The sequence below is a fragment of the Myxocyprinus asiaticus genome, chromosome 31 (genome assembly GCF_019703515.2).
Source record: "Myxocyprinus asiaticus isolate MX2 ecotype Aquarium Trade chromosome 31, UBuf_Myxa_2, whole genome shotgun sequence".
Taxonomy (NCBI): domain Eukaryota; kingdom Metazoa; phylum Chordata; class Actinopteri; order Cypriniformes; family Catostomidae; genus Myxocyprinus; species Myxocyprinus asiaticus.
Genome location: NC_059374.1, coordinates 37,056,883 through 37,078,700, shown reverse-complemented (window position 1 = coordinate 37,078,700; position 21,818 = coordinate 37,056,883). Strand labels below are relative to the sequence as shown.

At 38.1% G+C, this 21,818-nt stretch overlaps 1 protein-coding gene and 1 pseudogene across 8 annotated transcripts in view; both read right to left on the bottom strand.

The window, feature by feature from the left end:
• The window catches only part of LOC127422474 (Schwann cell myelin protein), a 34,314-nt gene extending 31,570 nt beyond the window's left edge, over nucleotides 1-2,744 (bottom strand). For 5 of the 8 annotated variants that reach the window (XM_051666007.1, XM_051666016.1, XM_051666009.1 and 2 more), the window contains exons 1-2: nucleotides 2,554-2,744; nucleotides 526-583 (exon numbers count right to left, since the gene is read on the bottom strand). In XM_051666007.1, the coding sequence (XP_051521967.1) occupies nucleotides 526-562 (37 nt within the window). In that variant the 5' untranslated portion in view covers nucleotides 563-583; nucleotides 2,554-2,744. Of the gene's footprint in view, nucleotides 1-525; nucleotides 584-2,149; nucleotides 2,237-2,553 lie in introns of all 8 variants that reach the window. The other 3 variants (XM_051666010.1, XM_051666011.1, XM_051666012.1) reach the window with 3 other exon arrangements.
• Nucleotides 2,745-10,038: 7,294 nt separating this feature from the next.
• On the bottom strand, nucleotides 10,039-20,967 carry LOC127422477 (sialic acid-binding Ig-like lectin 14; annotated as a pseudogene).
• Between the last annotated feature and the right edge of the window lie 851 nt (nucleotides 20,968-21,818).

Sequence of the window (21,818 nt, the reverse complement as noted above, 5' to 3'; positions counted from 1 at the left end):
ACCATGACTTCATCTAGTCTGAGGCTATCTAACATGTTTTATGTTTTTGAGCCGACTATCCACAAGGACAGAGGATCTCATAGTTTATGATGCTCCACAACTCAAATCTGAAGTCTTACGGTGGGCAGAATGGTAATCGAGTTCTTGGGGCGACGAAGCTCAAGAAAAGGAGATGGCGAACAGCTTAACGTTCTAATTTAAAGGACAAAGACAAAAATCTTCAAAATGGTTGGTCAAGTTTACGATCAAAAAACATATTTTAAACGCTCCCATTCATGTTTGTTAACATACAGTAAGTCCTGTGGCTCCTAGAATGCAGTGCGCGTGTAACCGCTAGAGTTTGTTGTGTGATGGCCAGTTTTTATCTGTAGTCATTTTCAATTGCAATACCTAGTATTTTTAGAATCTGTTCAGATTTTAAATGTCGTGAAGTCTAATCCAGCCTAAAGTCATTTTGAATGAAAGCATCTGATAAGTCAATAAATGTTGTCTAAATGTAAATGTGGAAGAAAACATAGACTGTACCTTGGAAAATTAAATGAAGTACCAGATGTCCTTTCATACTCCCAGGTCAAAACAGCTGCTATATACAAAAACAAAAAAATAGTACTAATTTAATTATATTTCAAAACACAGGCAGTACTGTGTTCTGTCCAGCACTTCCTAATAATGGAAATGTCCCCACTGGTACACCACCTAGATTTCAGTGTTTTGTAGGGTAGACGGAGTACACTTGTAACACTTTATGCTTTTTGCTATACTGCACAAATACTAACCAGAATAAATATGTATTTTTTTACATGATGCATTTATCTGTCTACCAACTAAATAAATGTAAAAAACCCGCATATACATTGTTCAAATTTTCCACATTTAGGGCTCTTTTTTCATGAGTTTGCAAAGTGCAGCACTATGCGCTATCACTGTGCAACGTCTTATACAATTTTCGTGAGAGCACTAATTCATGCCAGCGCAAGTGGGAGGGAGAGTTTGTGCTACTGTGGGTGTAGGCACGCAAACTGAGGGTGTACTGAATGTAAATAAAAATCAAAAGTTGCTATTTTCCTGAGAAATATGCAAGGACGCAGCACTCTTTAAAAGGGTGATTTGCACTTTTTCAAGCTAATCCCAAATAGATTCCAAATGGTGGATTTGTATAGAGTATTCTTTACGTTTTGTTACTTTGGGCTAATTGAGCAATCATCCAGTCAATCACAGGTGAGTTTCATGAGACGAAACAACCCTTATGTAATAGGCCATCAGTCAGACAGTCTAATAAACATGGCTCCATTCATTTCTACAAAGTTGCTTTCAACAATGCTCATTTATCAATGTTTTTTTATCTGCATTGATGTTGATTTAAATGAATAATCTAGAGATGGGGAACACATAAATGAGAGTTATTTATCAGCATATCGTTCTTGATTGGCAGCATTACGTGAAATGCACTGTGGAAAAAAAACAAAGGACAATCTTTTAAGCACACATTGTAAATGGAGTTTATATCAGCGCATGAGTCTTCATTAAATTATGCTTTTTACATTATGTTTGTGAGGTAATATTTTGATTGGTTGTGTTTGCCAATTTAAGCAGAGTACTAGATCTGTGTTAAATATGTAAAGCTATTTTTAATATCAGCTCCAGTTTTTACATCTATGCTGGTGTGCAGTCGACAAAATGTAGGAAAAAGATAGATCTGCTGTGTTCTTAGAACACTTAGGCATTTACTGAAGTGAATTGATATGTAGACACGCTTTTTTATACACAAAAACGTACAGACATTATTGAAATAATTATAATTATTATAAGTCTATTATTGTTGTCTTTTGATAAAGGTCATGCTCAGCATATCCCAAATTGTAGGTCAAATTATAGATTTGCTTTGTTCTTATAATGCTAAAAACCTCTACTAAAGTCTCTTTGTAGACATACACATTTTAAAGGATTACAATTTTCTTTTGATTGTTGATTCAGTGACTAACTCATTTCAGACAAGACACTTATTTGTCACCACCTTTAATGGATCATTAATTGGATCATTAAATCATTAAATGGATCTGAACCAAATGTGGTGAACATTGTCAAAACACTGGAGCAACTTGGATACATTTAAATACCACAATTTACAAGCACCAAGCACAGTACCCACCATCTCTTAACTCAGTGCAAAGTCCAAATTCAGGAACTGAGTTTGGAGATTTTACCAGCAGGTGGTAATAAAGTTCATGTCCAAATTCTGGAAGTAAAGAACATTCAAATATTGTTTTCTACATTTATCCATCCATCGTTTATTTTGCCACTTTTACCCGTGTCTAATCTGTCCATCTTGCATGTTTGCCTGATTTTCTCAGTGACCTCGCATGCTAGCAAGTCCTAATACATGTTAATTTTTTAAAGAGACAAATCAATAATTACAACAAGTAAAGTTTATTTGCATGGTCAATCAGGAATAATAATTTATTCACAATGAAAAAGGACAAAGAAAATGAAAAATGTACCCCCCAAAAACAGGTTGTCTTTAGCCGAAAATACCACATTGCTAATTATTCTTACCTTCTCAGCTGAGTTCCCTGCGCAAACAGCTGGAATTGGATGAGGACCTATTTACCAAGTCCAGCAAAACAGAAAATGTAAGAATTTTCCTAATGCTCAAGCTTGGTTCAGAGGATGTCTACTAGTGGTGTTCAGCAATTATCAGTATTTGTAACTGTATCTGTTCATATGACAAATTTATCCGTATCTGTATTCGGATAGAACCTGGTGTGGGCGGGGCTTAAACCGAAAGTGCGTCAAACTAAATGAAACGCCCATTTTTAAGTATTACTGTCACATTTAGAGTTTTTATTAATAAAATATGCCTTGTATATGCCTTTTCATAATAATATCCTTAATATAATAATAATAATCGTAATAATAATAATAATAATAATAATATACAATTATTATTTTAAAGAAAATATTATTTTAGTCATTTTTTCTAACCAGATGAAGCCGAATTTGTAGGCTACATTAACTGTGGAACATGTTGTGGTTTCTCCTGGTATTTCAGATATAATATGTGAAATCACAGCGTGTGCATTTTCATTCATAAGGTTTACACTAGAAATATTGGCTGCACATATTTACAAATTCGTTGTCATTTTTGATATGTTTATTTAAAATGTCGCTTTATCCTTGTGCTTTTTGGATAATCAGTCAACAGAATATATATATATATATATATATATATATATATATATATATATATATATATATATATATATATATATATATATATATATATATACACACACACACACATATACATTATACCTTATTCGGAAAGACAAGGATAATGACTTCAAAATGAATAATGGATACATCCTAATTATATATATATATATATATATATATATATATATATATGTATGTATATGTATACACTATATTGCCAAAAGTATTCGCTCACCTGCCTTTAGACGCATATGAACTTAAGTGACATCCCATTCTTAATCCATAGGGTTTAATATGACGTCGGCCCACCCTTTGCAGCTATAACAGCTTCAACTCTTCTGGGAAGGCTTTCCACAAGGTTTAGGAGTGTGTTTATGGGAATTTTTGACCATTCTTCCAGAAGCGCATTTGTGAGGTCAGACACTGATGTTGGACGAGAAGGCCTGGCTCGCAGTCTTCGCTCAAATTCATCCCAAATGTGTTCTATCGGGTTGAGGTCAGGACTCTGTGCAGGCCAGTCAAGTTCTTCCACACCAAACTCGCTCATCCATGTCTTTATGGACCTTGCTTTGTGCACTGGTATGCAGTCATGTTGGAACAGGAAGGGGCCATCCCCAAACTGTTCCCACAAAGTTGGGAGCATGGAATTGTCCAAAATCTCTTGGTATGCTGAAGCATTCAGAGTTCCTTTCACTGGAACTAAGGGGCCAAGCCCAGCTCCTGAAAAACAACCCCACACCATAATCCCTCCTCCACCAAACTTCACAGTTGGCACAATGCAGTCAGACAAGTACCGTTCTCCTGGCAACCGCCAAACCCAGACTCGTCCATCAGATTGCCAGATGGAGAAGCATGATTCGTCACTCCAGAGAACGCATCTCCACTGCTCTAGAGTCCAGTGGCGGCGTGCTTTACACCACTGCATCCGACGCTTTGCACTTGGTGATGTATGGCTTGGATGCAGCTGCTCGGCCATGGAAACCCATTCCATGAAGCTCTCTACACACTGTTCTTGAGCTAATCTGAAGGCCATATGAACTTTGGAGGTCTGTAGCGATTGACTCTACAGAAAGTTGGCGACCTCTGCGCACTATGCGCCTCAGCATCCGCTGACCCCGCTCTGTCATTTTACGTGGCCTACCACTTCGTGGCTGAGTTGCTGTCATTCCCAATCGCTTCCACTTTGTTATAATACCACTGACAGTTGACTGTGGAATATTTAGTAGCGAGGAAATTTCACGACTGGACTTGTTGCACAGGTGGCATCCTATCACAGTACCACGCTGGAATTCACTGAGCTCCTGAGAGCGGCCCATTCTTATATATATATATATATATATAATTAGGATGTATCCGTTATTCATTTTGAAGTCATTATCCTTGTCTTTCCGAATAAGGTATTCGGCTTCAGGCACATCCCTAATGTCTACGCCCAACAAGTTGCACAAAATCTTCTTGATCTTGCCAAGTTTCTGAGCTGTGACAAGTTGCTCACCTATGCAAGAAACATGTTTGCATTTTGTTGTTTCTTTTGTGAAACCACGTGAATATACAGTTAAAATATATTATTATTTAAAATAAACTATATTCTGACAATCTTGTTATATTGTGTTGTTTTCTCCTGCTGTTTTGCCTATCATGGTCTCTGCCCTGCTTGTATCTATCCTTGTCGTTCCCTCATTATCTGTTTATTTGCCTCACTTCCCCTCCTTGTTTGCCTCCTCATTTCTCCCTCTTTATATTCCCCTTGTGTACTCTTTCATCTGATGAATTCTTCCTCTCTGTTCCTTCTCCTGGTCTTTTGTGTTTTCCTATTCCTGTGGATATTTTAATTTTGCACAGTTTTCTGATTTTTTACTCAGATTTTTGGTCCAGTTCTTTTTGATAGTTCTCTTATTTTGCTTTCGGTCTTGTCCTCTTATGGGAGTTTTAGCTGACTGCCCTGTTGGCAATAGTCTGGGCCTTTTTTTGTCTTGTTTTTGTTTTTTTTCCCTTGAATAAAGACTATGTTTTTGACCTTCTGCACTTGCAGTTCTTCAACCTGACAGAACAATTCAGCCAGCTTTGAACCCAGCAGTGTCAGAGTTCAGCCACTTATGTTGATTGTGTTTTGTTGTCTTGTGGCTGAGCTCTGACATTCTAGTTTATTGTCTTGTCTAGTCTTTGTGAGAGTGCATGGCTCGTCCTTCTGGTGCTGTCATGCATTCTCTTGTCTTATTGGTTGTTGGGCACGAGTGCATTGCTCTTATGTCACTCTTATGGCATGCACTCGTGTCAGTTGTATTATGTTTGTCTCTCGCGACCTCGGGTGTGCTTCGCATTGCGCTCGCCTTGCGCTGTGCATCCGGGTCGCAAACCATTGTCATGTTGTGCTGGTATTCGGCCACTTCGGTCTTGGTGCCTGTTTATTTGTTGCCGAACCCTCACACAAATGTCCCGTCTTGTCTGTCATTTGGCATGAGCACATGTTGCCGTTGTCTCTGGCGATATGCGCTTGTGTCATTCGGGTGTTTGTGTCAGTGAGAGCGTGTAGCTTTGTTTAGTTTCCATATTGCCACATGTCTCTCAGTTTTGCGTCACATCCCGCCTTCTTGTGTACTCATTATTAGTTTATTGTTTTTACCTGTCTCTGTTTAACCTGTTTGAGACAAATTCTCCCCTTTATTAGTTCCTCGTGTATGCTGTCCTGTGCTGGATTGTTTCACTTCTTTCGTTGGTTGGTTTTCTTCCTTGTCTGTTCAGTTCATCATTTATTTATTTCAGTTTGTTTAGTTGGTGTTGTTTTCTCCATCGTGAGAGTTTCTGTTATGTTTGTTTTTTTAATTTGAAATAAAAGCTCATTGTTGCCGATCTGCGCTTGGGTCCTTCCTTAAAAACACCATTCTGTGACAGAAATTTCCAGCCACTACTGGACCTAGCAGAGGCACAATGTGCATTTTCTTTTTTCCATCTCCACCCTTTGTATTTTCCATCCGCCAGAGCATGATCCAGCTCGTCCATCTCCGCAACGTCCGTCAGAGGGGAACTGACATGAGGGAATTTTCCCACAAATTTCTGATTGCAATGGACGAGCTGGATTATGATGAGACAAATTTTAAGGAGGTATTTAACATCGGCCTCGGTCAGTAGGGTGAAGATGGAAAAGCTGGGGCATTTGGGACTTTGTGGATTACTTTGATGAACATGGGAAGTCTGCTCTCCCATCCCAGGAGGAGATTCCCCAGGTTGGCATTACCATCTTCCCGCCACGGGAACATGGTAATATCAGCGTTCCCGGCCACGGAGGCCATTCCCCTGCCGCTGCCAGCATTCACGGCCACGGAGGCTGTTCCCCAGTCTCTGCCAGTGTTTCCAGCCACAGAGGCCATTCCCCAGTCACTGCCAATGCTCACGGCCATGGATGTTGTTCCCCAGTCGCTGCCAGTGTTCCCAACCATGGTGGTTGCCGTAAAGCTCGTCAAGATTCCTGTGGCTGTCGACGAGTCTGTCCAGTTCCCCGTGGTCACTGAGTCTGTCCAGTTTCCTGAGGCTGTTGATGAGCCTGTCCTGTTACCTGTGGCCGTCAATGAGCCTGACCAGATCCCTGTGACCGTTGACGAACCTGTCCAGTTCCCGGTGGCTGTCGACGAGTCTGTCCAGTTTCGTGAGGTGGTTGACGAGCCTGTCCTATTCCCTGTGCCTGTCAATGAGCCTGACCAGTGCCCTGTGACCTTTGATAATCCTGTCCAGTTCCCAGTGGCTGTTGACGAGTCTGTCCAGTTTCCTGTGGTCATTGAGTCTGTCCAGTTCCCTGAGGCTGTTGACAAACCTGCCCTGCTCCCTGTGGTTGTCAACGAGCCTGTCCAGTGCCTTGTGACCGTCGACGAGCCTGTCCAGTTCCTGGTGGCTGTCAATGAGTCTGTCCAGTTCCCTGAGGCCGTTGATGAGTCTGTTCAGTTACCCACTGTCACTGACAAGTCCGTCCAGTGCCCTGTGACCATCGACGAGCCTGTACAGTGCCCTGTGACCGTCGACGAGTCTGTCCAGTTCCCTGAGGCTGTAGATGAGTCTGTTCAGTTCTCCGCTGTCACTGACAAGCCCATCCAGTTCCCTGTGGCCGCTCTTGAACTCTCCCCAGCAGTCATTACCCTGACTGCCCTGTTTATACTGTCATCCCTGTTGAGGCCTCATACCTGGCCGCTGGAGTCTGACCCTCTACAGAGACTTCCCCCTTGGTCATCTGACCCTGACCCACTCCTGAAGCGTCTTCCCTGGGCGCTTCGTCCGGACCGGGTTTTTGAAATTCCACCTTGGCCCATTCCATGACAAGCAGACAGTCAGCTCTTGCTATATGAGTCTGTTTCTCTGCCCAGCTCATGTCCGGCAGAAATAGGGCTCCTGAAGCACAGCTCTGAACTAGGCGTGTGCAATATGTATTATCTACGATAATATCTCAATTGTTGTTTTAACAATGCTCGAGCTGACATTATCGAGTATGTCTCTCACTTTGCAAAAACCAATCAAAAACATGCCTTGAGGGTCCACACATTCACTGCGTGATAGCCTAGTAGGATAGACTACTGCGTGTGCGCATTAAGAGTGCAGGCTTTCACTGCATGATGTAGCCTATTAGAATGCAGTGTGCTAGCATAGGCTTACATGGTCATCGTACCACAAGTTAAGCTAGCGTAGCTGCCTAAAAATGCATGACTGAATTTAAAAATTACTGAACAAACAGTGCAGGAGACAAATACAGACACCACCAGCCTACGTCGTTAGATTGAATTGCTAGACGTGCGTCATCCTCACTCACATGGAGGTTGTTTGGGTTTGAAAAGATGGATGTTGCTCAAAAGACGGCAATCTGCACACTATGTCAGAAATCAGATGCCGTTAAAGACAGCTTGACAACTAACTTGTTTCACCAACTGCGAACTAAACACCGCACAGAATATGAAGAATATGAAAAGTTCAGGATCAGCTGTCCACGACAGACCTAAACCAGCCAAGGTACCAGCACCAAAAACACACTCAGCAAACTTTAGCGGAATCATTCTGCAAAAAAGTGCCTTACTTGCACTGGTGATTTCAATGTTTTTGTATTGTCTTTACTTGAATGCTTCCATTTTAAGTAAATAAATAAGACCTGCTTTCCTTAAATATGTTGTTTCCATTAATATAATTAGTAAGCAACAATGAATATCCTATTAAGAAGAGTGAGCTAGTACAATATAAGACTTTTTCAAACACATTTTTGAAGGATGCAAAATATCGTCTATTATCGTTATCGACAAAATCCCAGAAAATATCGAGATATAATTTTTTGACAGTATCACACACCCCTACTCTGAACACTGAATGTTTGGACTTATTGGGGAGTGGTGAACCACACTTGCCCTGGAGATTCTCCACAGTTCCTGGTTCAGCGGCAGTCAACAACCCATTCGCTTCTCCAGTGGCCGCCAATAATCTTGTCCTCTGTCCAATGGCAGCAGCCGACACTGTCCTCTCCCCATGTCCGCTGCCAACACCGTCCTCATCTCTGCTCTGGAGTGGCCCAATCTTATCGCCGCGCTGGAGCTGCCTGACCTCGTCTCCACTCTAGGGCTCCCTAACCTCATCTTCTGCTCTAGAACTGCCTTACCCCACTCTCTTCCTTGAGCAACCCCTCCTGCCGTCTAACGCCTCTCTTCCTGAAGCCCCCCTTGTGGCTGCCAGATCCAGGCTCCACCTTAAAGCCAGCCACATGGTCTCAAGCGGTCTCAAACTCTCCCTGCGCCTCCCTGGTTCACCCTGCTTGACTCCCCCTGGTCTGTCCTGCAGGCCACCCCTTGGTCCACACCCTGCCTTTCTGCAAACATCCTTTTGGGATATGTTTTCTGGTAAGGTTGTTGAAGCTTATTTAGGTTGTCATGCTTTAATGAAGCAAACTCGTGGATACTGTGTTTACAGATCGTGATGTGTTTCATAGATTTTAATTTTGATGCAGTTTCAAGATGACTGTGTGTTTGTTTGTCTCTATTTTCTCATTTCTTTAACTCATTTTCTTTAATGTGCATTCACAGAAATGCACATTTGTTATCACTTAACAAGCTAATCTCAAGTTGTTTATAATGTACTGGATTCACAGCACAGTTATGTCATTTTTATCTGTTTGGCGAGTAACCATCTCTCTATTATAACTTTACTTCCAAAAAACAATTAAGGAAACTGTTTATTATTGTTATTCTAATATTGCGTATTTCTGCATATTATTTTCCTCATCTGAATACTTGATTAGTGTTTTTATACAGTCTTATTTTTTTGCAGTGCATAGACCTACTATTGTAGTATTACAATTAAATTGCATTGTCCACTTGGCTGTAGATTTTAGTATAAAAATAAGTATCTTCAACTCATATCAGCCATTTCACGAGTTTCACCTCTTGAACAGTACAAACATTAACGTGAAGTGGATAAAACACATGAAAATTCATATAAAAAATATAAATATGCATATTGTTTATCTTCCTCAAAGCAAGTAATATTTTGGTTATAAATGTTTAAATGTATACAGTTATACCATGAAAATAGCAAGTCATGACTCCATCTCTGCTGGTGAAAATCTCTGGGTGATCACAGGCAAAGCAGGTCACTTCAAACTATGAGATTAATCCACCAGAAGAGCAGTGCTGAATCACAACTCATGTAAAATATTCTTCCTCAAGTTGCAATTTTATGCTTCAGACGCTAGAGTGTCAAAAGGTAGTGTAGCTTTATACAAAGACTTTGAGTTTTTGACTGTCTGCGCTTGGGCTCTTTCATTCACAAACTGACAAAACCACAACAACACACAAAAGTCACAGACATTCATCTTTAACACAGGACACAGAATTTAATTAGCCAAGACCTTCCAAAGCTGGGATGTCAAAGTGAAATACAAATGCCAAATAGAGTTACAGTATAATGTATAAAAGTATAAAAGCATGTGTTATGTTGTATAAAGCCTCTGTACTGCATTTTCCAAATACATTATCAAGGTTCTGGACTGGATTTCATAGCCCTTTAAGAGTCAATAAAATGGTAGAGTGAAGAAAAGAGTAACAGCACAGCAAAAATCTTTAAAATCTACACAAACGACTGACTCAAAAGCAGACTAAGTAATTATGTTTATGAAAATAAAAACACATAAATCCTGGGGCCTGTTCCTGAAGCTTAAAGGGATAGGGAATGGGGCAAACTTGACTCAAACTCACACTACCCACATGAGTGCCATGTATCAGAGCACTAAATGCTAGGCCATGGCTTCAACGACATGCAAAATTTTCATCAGACATTTCCATATATGTTGAGGTCAGCGGTGTATTCATCATCATAATTACCCTTAATGGAATGTTTAAAAAGAAGAAATACAGAGGTCAGTGGTGCCAATCAATAACTTACAGTATTTCATATTCAGACAGCATGTGAAGCAATAAAACTGAGCATGTTTTCCAATATGTAACAATGATAGAGATAAATGATACTCACAGAATATGATTTTGGCTGACTGAGGTGTATGGAAAAAAAGAAAAGAAAGAAAAGCCACATAAAATTGTTGTAATGCAAGATGGAAAAAAGAGATATATCTGCCAAATAGCAAATGAAAAAATGTAATTAAGCAGATGTGTTTGTTATTTTAGAAAATTGTGTTCATTGTTGCATTTTTATGAAACTACAGTCTGAACAAACAGTACAGCTTGTAATGATGTAGTAAATAAAACCAAATATATTTTAGTAAACATTGTTTAACTCTGTTATACCTTTATTATAACTCTTTTCTGAACATGCTCTTTATTCTTTTCTGAGTCTCATTCAGTTCAACAATTGTTGGCCTGGCGAGACAGATATGTGCTTAAATGCATTATACCTTTTTGGTGATGGTATACGAGGTTTGGAGAAAGGCTTGTTTCCTGGCACGGTACAAACATTGTTTTTCCTGTGAATTGAGAAGTAATATTTAATTAATTTATTACTTTATCACAACAGCTTGTTCTAGTAATCAAAGAGTGCATAAGATAACATAACAAATAACCAGGGTTGGAGAGTAATGGAATACATGTAATGGGATCACGTTTTTAAAATATTGGTAACTGTATTCCACTACAGTTACAATTTAAATAGTTGGTAATCAAAATACAGTTACATTCAAAACTTATTTTGATTACTGAAGAGATGACTTTTCTCAGGGTTGTGAAGGAACGAGGCAAGAAAGTGAGGATCCAAAAGCAGAACTTTTAATGATTAACAAACAGATGAAGGAGTAAAATCAGTGAAGACGGTAACAAACTCAACAGCAGTATGCTGGCAAATAACGCATGACACTCAAACAAGAACCGACAAAGGAACAAGGAAAAAGAAGGCATATATATATATTCAAAAGGATAACAAGATAAATGGGGAAAACCATGATATAATCAGGGAATGAAATGAAGACAGAGACAATGGAGGGAAACAAAGGAACTTTCAAAATAAGAGTCTTAACAGGAGTCCAGTATGTGATAGAACCCCCACCCCACCCCACACCCCAAGCCCATGGGAGCGGGGTCCGGCGTTTTGGGAGGCGGCTCCAGGAAAGGAGCGGGCTCCAGAAGATCAGGAGACTAGGACAGAACTGGCATAGGGACAGGGGGCAGAGCCCCAGGAGGCAGAGGCCCAGGGGGTGGAGCCACTGAAAGTAGAGACTCTGAGGGCAGAGCTGCCAGGGATGGAGTCTCAGGAGATGGAGCCCCAGGAGGCAAAGTCTCAGGGGGTGAATCTGCAGGAGGCGGAAGCTCAAGAGGCTGAGCAGCAGGAAGTTCAGGGAGCAGTGCCGTAGTTGGCTCAAGAGGCAGAGCGGCTGGAAAGGAACAAGGAAAAAGAGGGCATATATATACAAAAGGATAACAAGATAAATGGAGAACACCTTTGATATAATCAAGGAAGGAACTGAAGACAGAGACAATGGAGAGAAACAAAGGAACTTTCAAAATAAGAGTTTTAATAGGAGTCCAATACTTTGTCCAACTTTGCATTTTATTGTTATTTGTTTCATTTAATATTTAGTCTATTCAGTTGGAAAACATTTATCTGTATAAATGATGAGATCCAAGGAATGTTTGAACAGCAGAGAAACACTTTCTTATAATGTGTTACATTCATACGAGCAGACAGAGGGTGCTTTTATTCTGTTATTAGTAAAAAGGTGGATATATGATGTCAGTGAGGAAAAATATGTGGTTGTGTACACTCTTTGGGATATTGAAGTACGTTTGGAGCAGCCAAAATAGTTAAACTTGTGTTAATCGTAATGTGAGCATTTTGCTTTAAGCTAAAATGCTATTTCTAGCCCTTTTACATGCACATGCCAGCCACGATAAAAAAAAATAAAATAAAAACAATTATCTAGAAAATCCATTCATTCATACATATATTTTTAGTAATGAGATCTTTGATATTAGGGCAAAGATATACTGCATTTTTTTTAATGGTTTTCCTAAAAAAAAAAAAATAAATAAAATACGTTTACAAGTTAAAGCAAGATAAATTTACATTGCATAAAATATTTAGGCTTTGTTTTTTAGAATTTTAGACAATTTTTAATATAAGTGTATTTTGTCTTACTTGTTATTAACTGGTTTAAAGTCAAAACAAGTGAAAAAAAATTGTCAGTGCTAAATTACTAATCCAAGATATTTAGATTACATTACTAACATTGTGTAATCTAAGGGAATATGTTACAAATTATATTTTATAGCATATATTCTGTAATCTGTAGTGGAATACATTTTAAAAGTAACTCTCCCAACCCAAATAACATACTCTAAATTATAACAATGTAAAAACTGGTAAATTGTTATTAGCACATAACTATTCAGTCCTTACAATAATGGAATTATTGTACAATTATGGCATCTAAAGCTATCTAGCTTTAAATGTATCTACCTTCTCTGCTAATGTCACCACTGCTAAACATGTTACTAACCAAAATCAACAGCACTTCTGACACTTTCACCTTCTTCAAAGCATTCACCTCTCTCCTTTGCCCTCCTCCTTGCCCTCTGACATCCTCTCTAATAGCTAATGATTTTGCCACTTTTTTCACAGACAAAATAACAATCATCAGCAGTCAGTCCTCCACACCACAAACCCACAAACACCAACCACCAATACACAGTCCCTTGCTCCCCTCTTTTTCTCCCCTCTCTGAGGCTGAATTCTTCAAACTTCTCCTCTCCAGCCATCCTACTACCTGCCATCTCCCCCATTCGATCCTTCCTGCACTCACACACTATTATTATTACTATTATTATCATTAACACATCTTTTTCACACATTTCACACTACATTTAAGCAGGCTCAAATAACTCCACTGTTTAAGAAACCCACACTAAACCCTGCACTCATAGAAAACTACAGTCCAGTTTCTTTACTTTCCTTTATAGCAAAAACACTCAAATCTCAATCCATTTTTTTTTACCACTGTCTCTCATCTTCCTCTCTACGTGTGCTTCTCTGAGCAATTTGCAACTTTGTATTACAGCACTTCTCTTATTACTGCCTCCTTAGGATGAATCACTTCTGTTATATCCCTCATTTGTAAGTTGCTTTGGATAAATGTGTCTGCTAAATTAATACATGTAAATGTAAAATTGATACATACAGTACCAAACACAGGTGTGTTACTGACCTGTTGTCTACATCTTTGTCAATTTGATGCCCTTGGCCTCTCCTGTCAAAGATTACAGTACATGTTAGTATTTAGGATCAGCAGAATACACAAACCCATTTTCCTTATATAGTTGGTGTCTGTTTAAACATTTTATTGTTTCATATGAAAGAGTTTAAATAACGTTTTACCAGTTATCAATTAATAACTGTTTATCTCTTATGTAACATTATTTATGCATTTGCAAATGCATTTATTCCTGTTCTGTGAAAATAGACCTAATTGCCACTTCAGATTCAGCTTCTGTGCCACCTTTGCTGTGCAAAGATGGCTTTAGTCCCCATAGCTTTAGTATTCATTGCAATGGGCATTAAATCTCCCATCCTCCACAATATTAATCTGCCGGTAAACTGTGACTATCCGCTTTCCTATAGCAATCGTGAAGCTGCATTCATGATTCGCGTCAGAGAGTCAATTCCAGTGTCCAGCGGCACTTTGAACTCCACGGGAAAATCAGAGTGATAGTTAAGAATTGGTGTGCTTCAGTAGTAATTAAAATGTGCCTTACATAGGCTGAAAATACTTCATTTCTATCACAATTCCCATATGGGCTTGTTTTGTACTTTCTCCGTCATTTTATCACTGACAGGGAAGCGCTGTTGTGGTGTGTGCGTCAGTGTAATGACTTTGGGTGGACAAAGGTTGTCAAATTTAATGATAAACTGATCTTTGCTGCAGTACATTGTTGGGTAAGCAGTTCTGTTTTCAAAGCTAACAATCGGTTACAAATTTTGATCCTGGCATAATGCTGCTAAGTTTTGTTATTATGTGGTGGTGGCATAGTGGGCTTAAGCACAGAACTTGTAAGCAGATGGTTGCCAGTTCAATCCTCACAACCACCACCACTGTGTCCTTGAACAAGGCACTTAACTCCAGGTTACTCTGGGGGATTGTCCCTGTATTAAGTGCACTGTAAGTTTTGGATAAACACATCTGCTAAATGCATAAATTCACAAAAAAAAAAAAAAAAAAAAAGAATATTCTCCAAACTAATTGGGATTCAATACAATGCCTTTAATCCCTACTGGAAATATTAACAAAACTATATCTCTAATAATAGAAATAACTCTTGAACCTACTGTAACTGCATCATGTCATACATTCATGTCTACCAAACAAATCTGTTTTTTGGTTTCTCACTGAAAAGCGTATTATAGGACTTGCCTCTGGTCTCTCCTAACTTGTTCACAGCTGTTTCCATCTGACCGAAATCTGGAACAAACACAGAATCACAGTAAGAAATTAAGAAATTCAATTAATTCAGTATCTGCTTAAAAAGTGGTTAGTGCAACTGTTTAAGTTACAGATGTTAGGAAAATATTTTAAAGGACATTTACTATTTACCTGCGAGATATTCTTGATAGTCGACTCCACATTCTCAAAAAAGAAAACAATGTAGAGTATTATTCTTCTTAATAAATCTATTTCCAAATCAAAATTGACCCTATTACTGTAACTTTCTTAATATTCCGATGTTTTGTGCATGTTATTGTAATGAAAAAAATGCTCGACTTTGTAATGTTCCATTCAAATATAATAACTTGCTCTGCCTCTGAAAGGACTTTCCATTTCTGCTGACATCACCAAGGCCACACAGGCGGGGAAAGTAATGTTAACCAACAGCCAAATAGCTATTTAGGCATTGTTTTAGCCTACTGTTGTAATGCAGACTTTCAAGAATGTTCAACCCCGTCTTATGAAAAGTCGTAATAAGAGTAAGAGATGGCTAAATTGTCAGAAAACTCTCATATTAGTTGGCTCGTATGAAGACGTGTGACTTTTAGTCCCATAGAGAAAAATAAACTAACCAAAGAATGAAATGAGTAACCATATTTGTTCACAGACATTTCCTTTCTTAAAATACAGTATTGCATACTATAGGAGGCCAGCTAAAATTGTATCCCATTATTGTATCGGTTTGAAATTCTGACTCTTGATTGGTTGGTCTAAAAGTCATCCAGTTGTCATTAAACTATGTTGAAAATATTGCTAAATAGAATGACAACACACTACACATACATGCTGAATAAATCTACAGTGGCAAGACAAGTATGTGAACCCTTTGAAATGCAATCGCATCTTCCTCAAAGTCACAAAAATAGACAAAACACAATGTGCTTAGGCTAACAACAAACAAACAATTATAATCTTTATCTATAATCTTTATTGAACACATTAAACATTCACAGTGCTTTTGAAAAAGTGAATCCTTGGATTTAATAACTGGTTGATCCTCGTTTGGCAGCAATAACCTCAACCAAGCGTTTTCTGTAGCTGCGGATTACACCTGCACAATATTCAGAAGGAATTTTGGACCATTCATCATTCAGAACTGCTTCAGCTCAGCCACATTTTTAGATGTCTGGTGTGAACATCTCTCCTGAGGTCATTCCACTGCATCTCTATTGGGTTAAGGTCTGGGCTCTGACTGGGCCACTCCAGAAGTTGGCTTTTCTTTTTTTAAAGCCATTCTGTAGTGGATTTACTTTGATGTTTAGGATAATTGTCCTGCTGCATCACCCAGCTTCTACTGAACATCAGCTGGCACACAGCCACCCAGACATTATCCTGTAGGTTATCTTGATAAACTTGGGAATACATTTTTCCCTCGATGTTGGCAAGCGGTTCAGGCCCTGAAGCAGCAAAGCATCCCCAAATCATGATGCTCCTTCCACCATACTTCACTGTTGGGATGTTTTCATGTTGGTATGCGCTGCCCTTTTTATGCCATATGTAGTGCAGTGTGTTTGATCAGTCTACAAAACATTTTCCAAGTATCTTTGTTGAAAATCAAGGTGGTCTTTGGCAAACATCTGGCGCGCAGCAATGTTTTTGTTGGAAATCAGCAGCTTCCTTTGTGGTATCCTGTTTAATGTTTTCCATATAGTAGACTCATGAATAGAGATGTTAACCAGTTCCAATGATTCCTTCAAGTCTTTAGCTGTCACTCTAGGGTTCTTTTTTACCTCACTGAACATTCTGCGGTATGCCCTTTGAGTCATCTTGGCTGGACATCCACTTCTAGGGAAGAGTAGCCACAGTACTAAATCGTCTCCATTTATAGACAGTTTGCCTAACTGTTGACAGATGAATATCTAAGCTCTTCAAGATAACTTTGTAACCCTTTCCAGCTTTATGCAAAGCAACAATTCTTGATCATAGGTCTTCTGAGATCTCTTTTTTGCAAGGCATGGTCCACGTCAGCCAAAGCTTCTTGTGAATAGCAAACTCCAAATGTTTGAGTGCTTTTTATAAGTCAAAGTAGCTCTAACCCACACCTCCAATCTCATTCATTAAATTAATGCCAGGTTTACCAACTCCTGACTTTAATTAGCTTTTCTCTTTTTTTTTTTTTTTTACATTATTTGCCTAGGGGGTTCACTTAAGGGATGTGTTCAGTTAAGACAAAAAAGTAATCCGCAGCTACCGGAAATGCTTGGTTGAAGTTATTGCTGCTACAGGAGGATCGACCTTTTATAAAATTTTTCCACAGCACTGTGAATGTTTAATGTGCTCAATAAAGACATGAAAGATTATAACTGTTTGTGTGTTGTTAGCTTAAGCACATTGTTGTTTGTATATACTTGTGATTTTGATGAAGATTAGATTACATTTTATGCTAATTCAAAAGGTTTCACATCCTTTTTCTTCCTTTCACTGTATATCCGTATTTTCTTTCTATTATATACTGTGAAAAAAAAATTCCACATCCTTGTTAGGTACTGAATTATTATTATTATTATTATTATTTTACAGTCATCATTAACATAAATATTTTTTAAATACAATTTACTTCCCCTCATCACACCAATCACATTTCAAAATAAGACATATTTATATTCTCTCTCTCTCTCTCTCTCTCTCTCTCTCTCTCTCTCTCTGAATGTCTTCCTTTCTTTAGAACATAGGAATAGTTTAGTAAATCATTGTTTTTCTTGAGGTTAACATACTTTCTGTTTTAATATGTATTTTTAAATTCGACTGAGGCAGAAATATGTGTCCATTTGCAACATAAATTGAGCTTTGGATTAATGTTTCCTGAATTCTGCACCCTGCTGGCTCAATTAATACTCACCTGTTGTCATTGCTGGACTGGAGTTCTTGAATGCGTTTCCTGGGAAAGATTTGAGCAATTTAAAAGAAAATATGATGTAATGAACAAAATTCTTATTACAAATTTTCAAATATACAGTAAGTGTAGTATTGTAAATTAAATAACCTTTTCATCAAATAAAGTGGATTCTTCATTTGTTAAGTACAATGGATATCAGAAATATTTTCCTTTGTCAGTATGTAAATTATTGATTCAGACTCACTTATATCTCTTGACCACGAAGAAACACAGCCCTGCAAACAAAACCGAGACTCCTAGCCCAGTGACGGTTGGAATGAGGATGTGGTTGAGAGTTGCTTGTTCTGACAAAATCATGAAATCATAAAAAACATGAAATCAAAATCGACCCCATTCCCATTGACATCATAAATCTGTCTAACTTTTCAACCCTTCCCCTCCAACCACATGGAACAATTCTGGAATATAAACTTTTTCACGATCAAACAAGGGCATAGATTTGGGGGGGGGGGTTGGTTGGTGTTGTAAAACAGGTGTCTATGCCCCTGCGATCAAATAAATTACTGAATTATAAAATCAAGACGTGCCATAACTTTTTTTTTCTCTCGTTGAATATTCTGTTTTACTCAGCAGTTGGATTGTGGAAGAACAAAACATTGCAAAGAGCATTTCATGCAAACTTCAAAAGCAGAATTTAAATAGTTATTTCTTTCTCTGTTAATTTAAACTTCACCAGAAACAAATTTGACAAAACATGTTGATTTGTAAAGTGACCTTTAGTTATTAGAAAGGTGCTATTTAATTAAACATATCATAATTACTATTATTATGATGATTAACAACTCTTATCTAGTTACCAAGCACAAGCCATGCCAGGTTACATGCACATGACAGATTTTTATAGCAGCTCTTGGTAAAATAATCTAGACCTACCTTTCACATAAATACTGACTGTAGTTGAGAATTCCAGGCCTCCTTGGTATTTGACTGTGCATGTGATATCAGTGTGATCATCCTCTTTTTAGGGGGTGATGGTCAGAACAGACTCCACTTCCCAGTTTCCATGATTCATGTCCTTGTAGCTGACGAGGGTGTGTTTTTCTGGATAGTTCCAGGTGAGAGTGGGATGATGGGAAGGACAGGTGTGGGTGACAAAGCATTTGTAGACTGCAGGAACACCCTCCTCCACAGACTGCTTATAATGTAGCTTTGGTTTTAATTGATCTTCTTTAATTTCTTGAATGACAAATCAAATACTTCACAATACATATACAGTATTAGCATATTAAAGAATGTTCCTAAGAAATGGAAAATGGGTCATTTAAAAAACAAACAAACAACATAACCAGCCATATTGTGTCTGTCAGTTGTGGCTTTGTAATTAAACACAAGACTGAATTTAACATTAGGTTGTATTTAAAGAAAATTGCTTCAAAGAAAAAAAATATTTTTAAGCTCTGCTATCAGTCTTAAGACATTATTTGTCTAAAGACACTTGATAATTATCAGTTTCTTAACTCCCAGTGTCTCAATGTGTTCTTTTGTGCTACTGTATATTTTATTCATATATTTTATAAAAAATTAATATAAAGGATATAAAGCACACTTACCAATCAATTTAACTGAAACACAACTTTCCACAAATGAATATTTGAGTTTATCAGCTCCCTCTAATTCAATCCTGAAACAAAATGGGCCATTGTCATGGCTTTTGACGTTAATGATCTCCAAAGAGCAGTTTAATTTGTCCAGATTACCAACCAGTCTTGTGCGAGTCTTGAAATCGTCAATAATTTTCGAATCATCTTCGTGATAGATGTTCTCCTTTTGGTTTATTTTGTGCCAAATACCCCTCATACGTGCGGATGGTAGTTGTTTTCCAGGGTATGTGAATGAACAGGGCAACACAACACAAGACGACACAAGAGCATCCATATCAGGCTCTAATTGTGCCTTCCAAACATCAGCAAGCACAAGAGAACACATAACTGCAATAAATAAATACATTTAACAAATATTAGCTAAACTGTGATGTTCACCTACAATTTTTAAATATGTCATAATTTATACACCCTTATGTTGTTCCATACGTGACTTTCTTTCTACCATGGAAGTATGTATGAAAAAGGTTGCAATGGATGTGAATGGTGACTGAGACTATCATAATGCCTAGCATTTCCTTTTAGTTTCATGGAAAAAAGTCATAGAGATTTGGAAAAAAATGAGGGTGAAAAAATAATGACAGAATCTGAATTTTGGGTGAACAATCCCTTTAAAATGTAAAGCAGATTTCAAAATAATTAACCATACAAAATGTAACAATAATTTGTCTGTTCAGTGTATGGGAAAAACACAATTGTGTCCTACCGTGATGCCAGTAGAGCAGAACTACTACCCACATACCCATGCTGGACTGACAAACTGAGTGGGGCAAAAAAGGTTAATTGGTCAAAACAATCAGAAATGACTTTAGACAAGCTAAATGCAACTTAATTTCATGTTTCCTATTCTATAGAAATAATACATTACTTGTTTGCTGTAATAAACATGGTCTTTGGCAGTTATACAGGTCCATTCAAGATGAAACTGCAAGCTAGATTATTTTATTAATATTATCATTATTATTATTTATTGATTTATTGGCTTACACAGTAATCTTGCATACTTGCATGTTGCCCTGAGACTTGTGAATAGTTCTGTCTATGACTTTTAACTACACTATACAGTTAATTTATAAATAATAAAAAAAATAAAAAAAAAAAAAGATATTTTGGTTACTACAAATATTGTTACTTTTGTATTGTTCATAAATAGGTACATTTTTGTTTTAATGATGATAGTAATAATAGGAAGACAAAGAGAGTATACCTTATTTTTCAGCGGGAATCGGTCTGATGTGTCTTTGTTGACCAAAAGAATATTCTAATTTAAAGCTGAGACAGCATCACATACTCTTCTGAGAACTCGTTTAACCAAGAAGTAGATTTTTCAGTTCTGTTTTTTCCCCTGCATCCCTTGAGGATGCTGTTTTAGAGCTTTAGAGCAAATGCCAAACCTAAAATTAAATTAAGGTTTAATAAATAATAAAGAGAACCACAGCATGCATTTTATGGGTGGGTTGACCAACAAGAATTCCCACTAAGTTATGCTAATCAAGGCATAACTTGGTAGGAGACAAGCAGGTTGGGAAGGTTACTTTTAAAAAGTATTCCATTACAGATTACAGAATGCATGCTGTAAAATGTAATTTGTAACATATTCCATTAGATTACTCAAAGTCAGTAACATAATCTAAATACTTTTGATTACTTCTTCAGTACTGGCAAATTTTTAACTTGTTTTGACTATAAACAAGTAAATAAAGAAAGAAAATTCATTTAAATTTATCTTGCTTAATGGAAACACAGCAGTGCTCCCACAGGAGCCCCCTTTGCCATGCCCCCAAATACTCAATCCACTGCAGCAACAGTACTTTAAATTCCGCTCCCGCAGGAGGCCCACTTACTCTACAGCCGCAGCAGCGTTTTACCATGTTTTCGCTGAAGACATTTGTCTTCGCTTCTCAGCAGCTGCAGTGAGCATTACAGGAGATGGTGGTCACTACCCCCTCCTGTTCTTTTCAAGCACCATATTTCCCTGTCCCTGGGTAGACTTTGAGTGAGGCTACCTCTGCAAGCCTGCCGATCTGACAGTATACCTATGGTAGATAAAAAAATACCAGTGGTACAGCCCCCTATAGCAGCATTAAGGTCCTTCGTCCAAACCTTCCACCCAGAGCAGGCTCTCGTGTGAGGCTGCCTCCAAAAGCCGGCTGTTCCAATGCAGTTT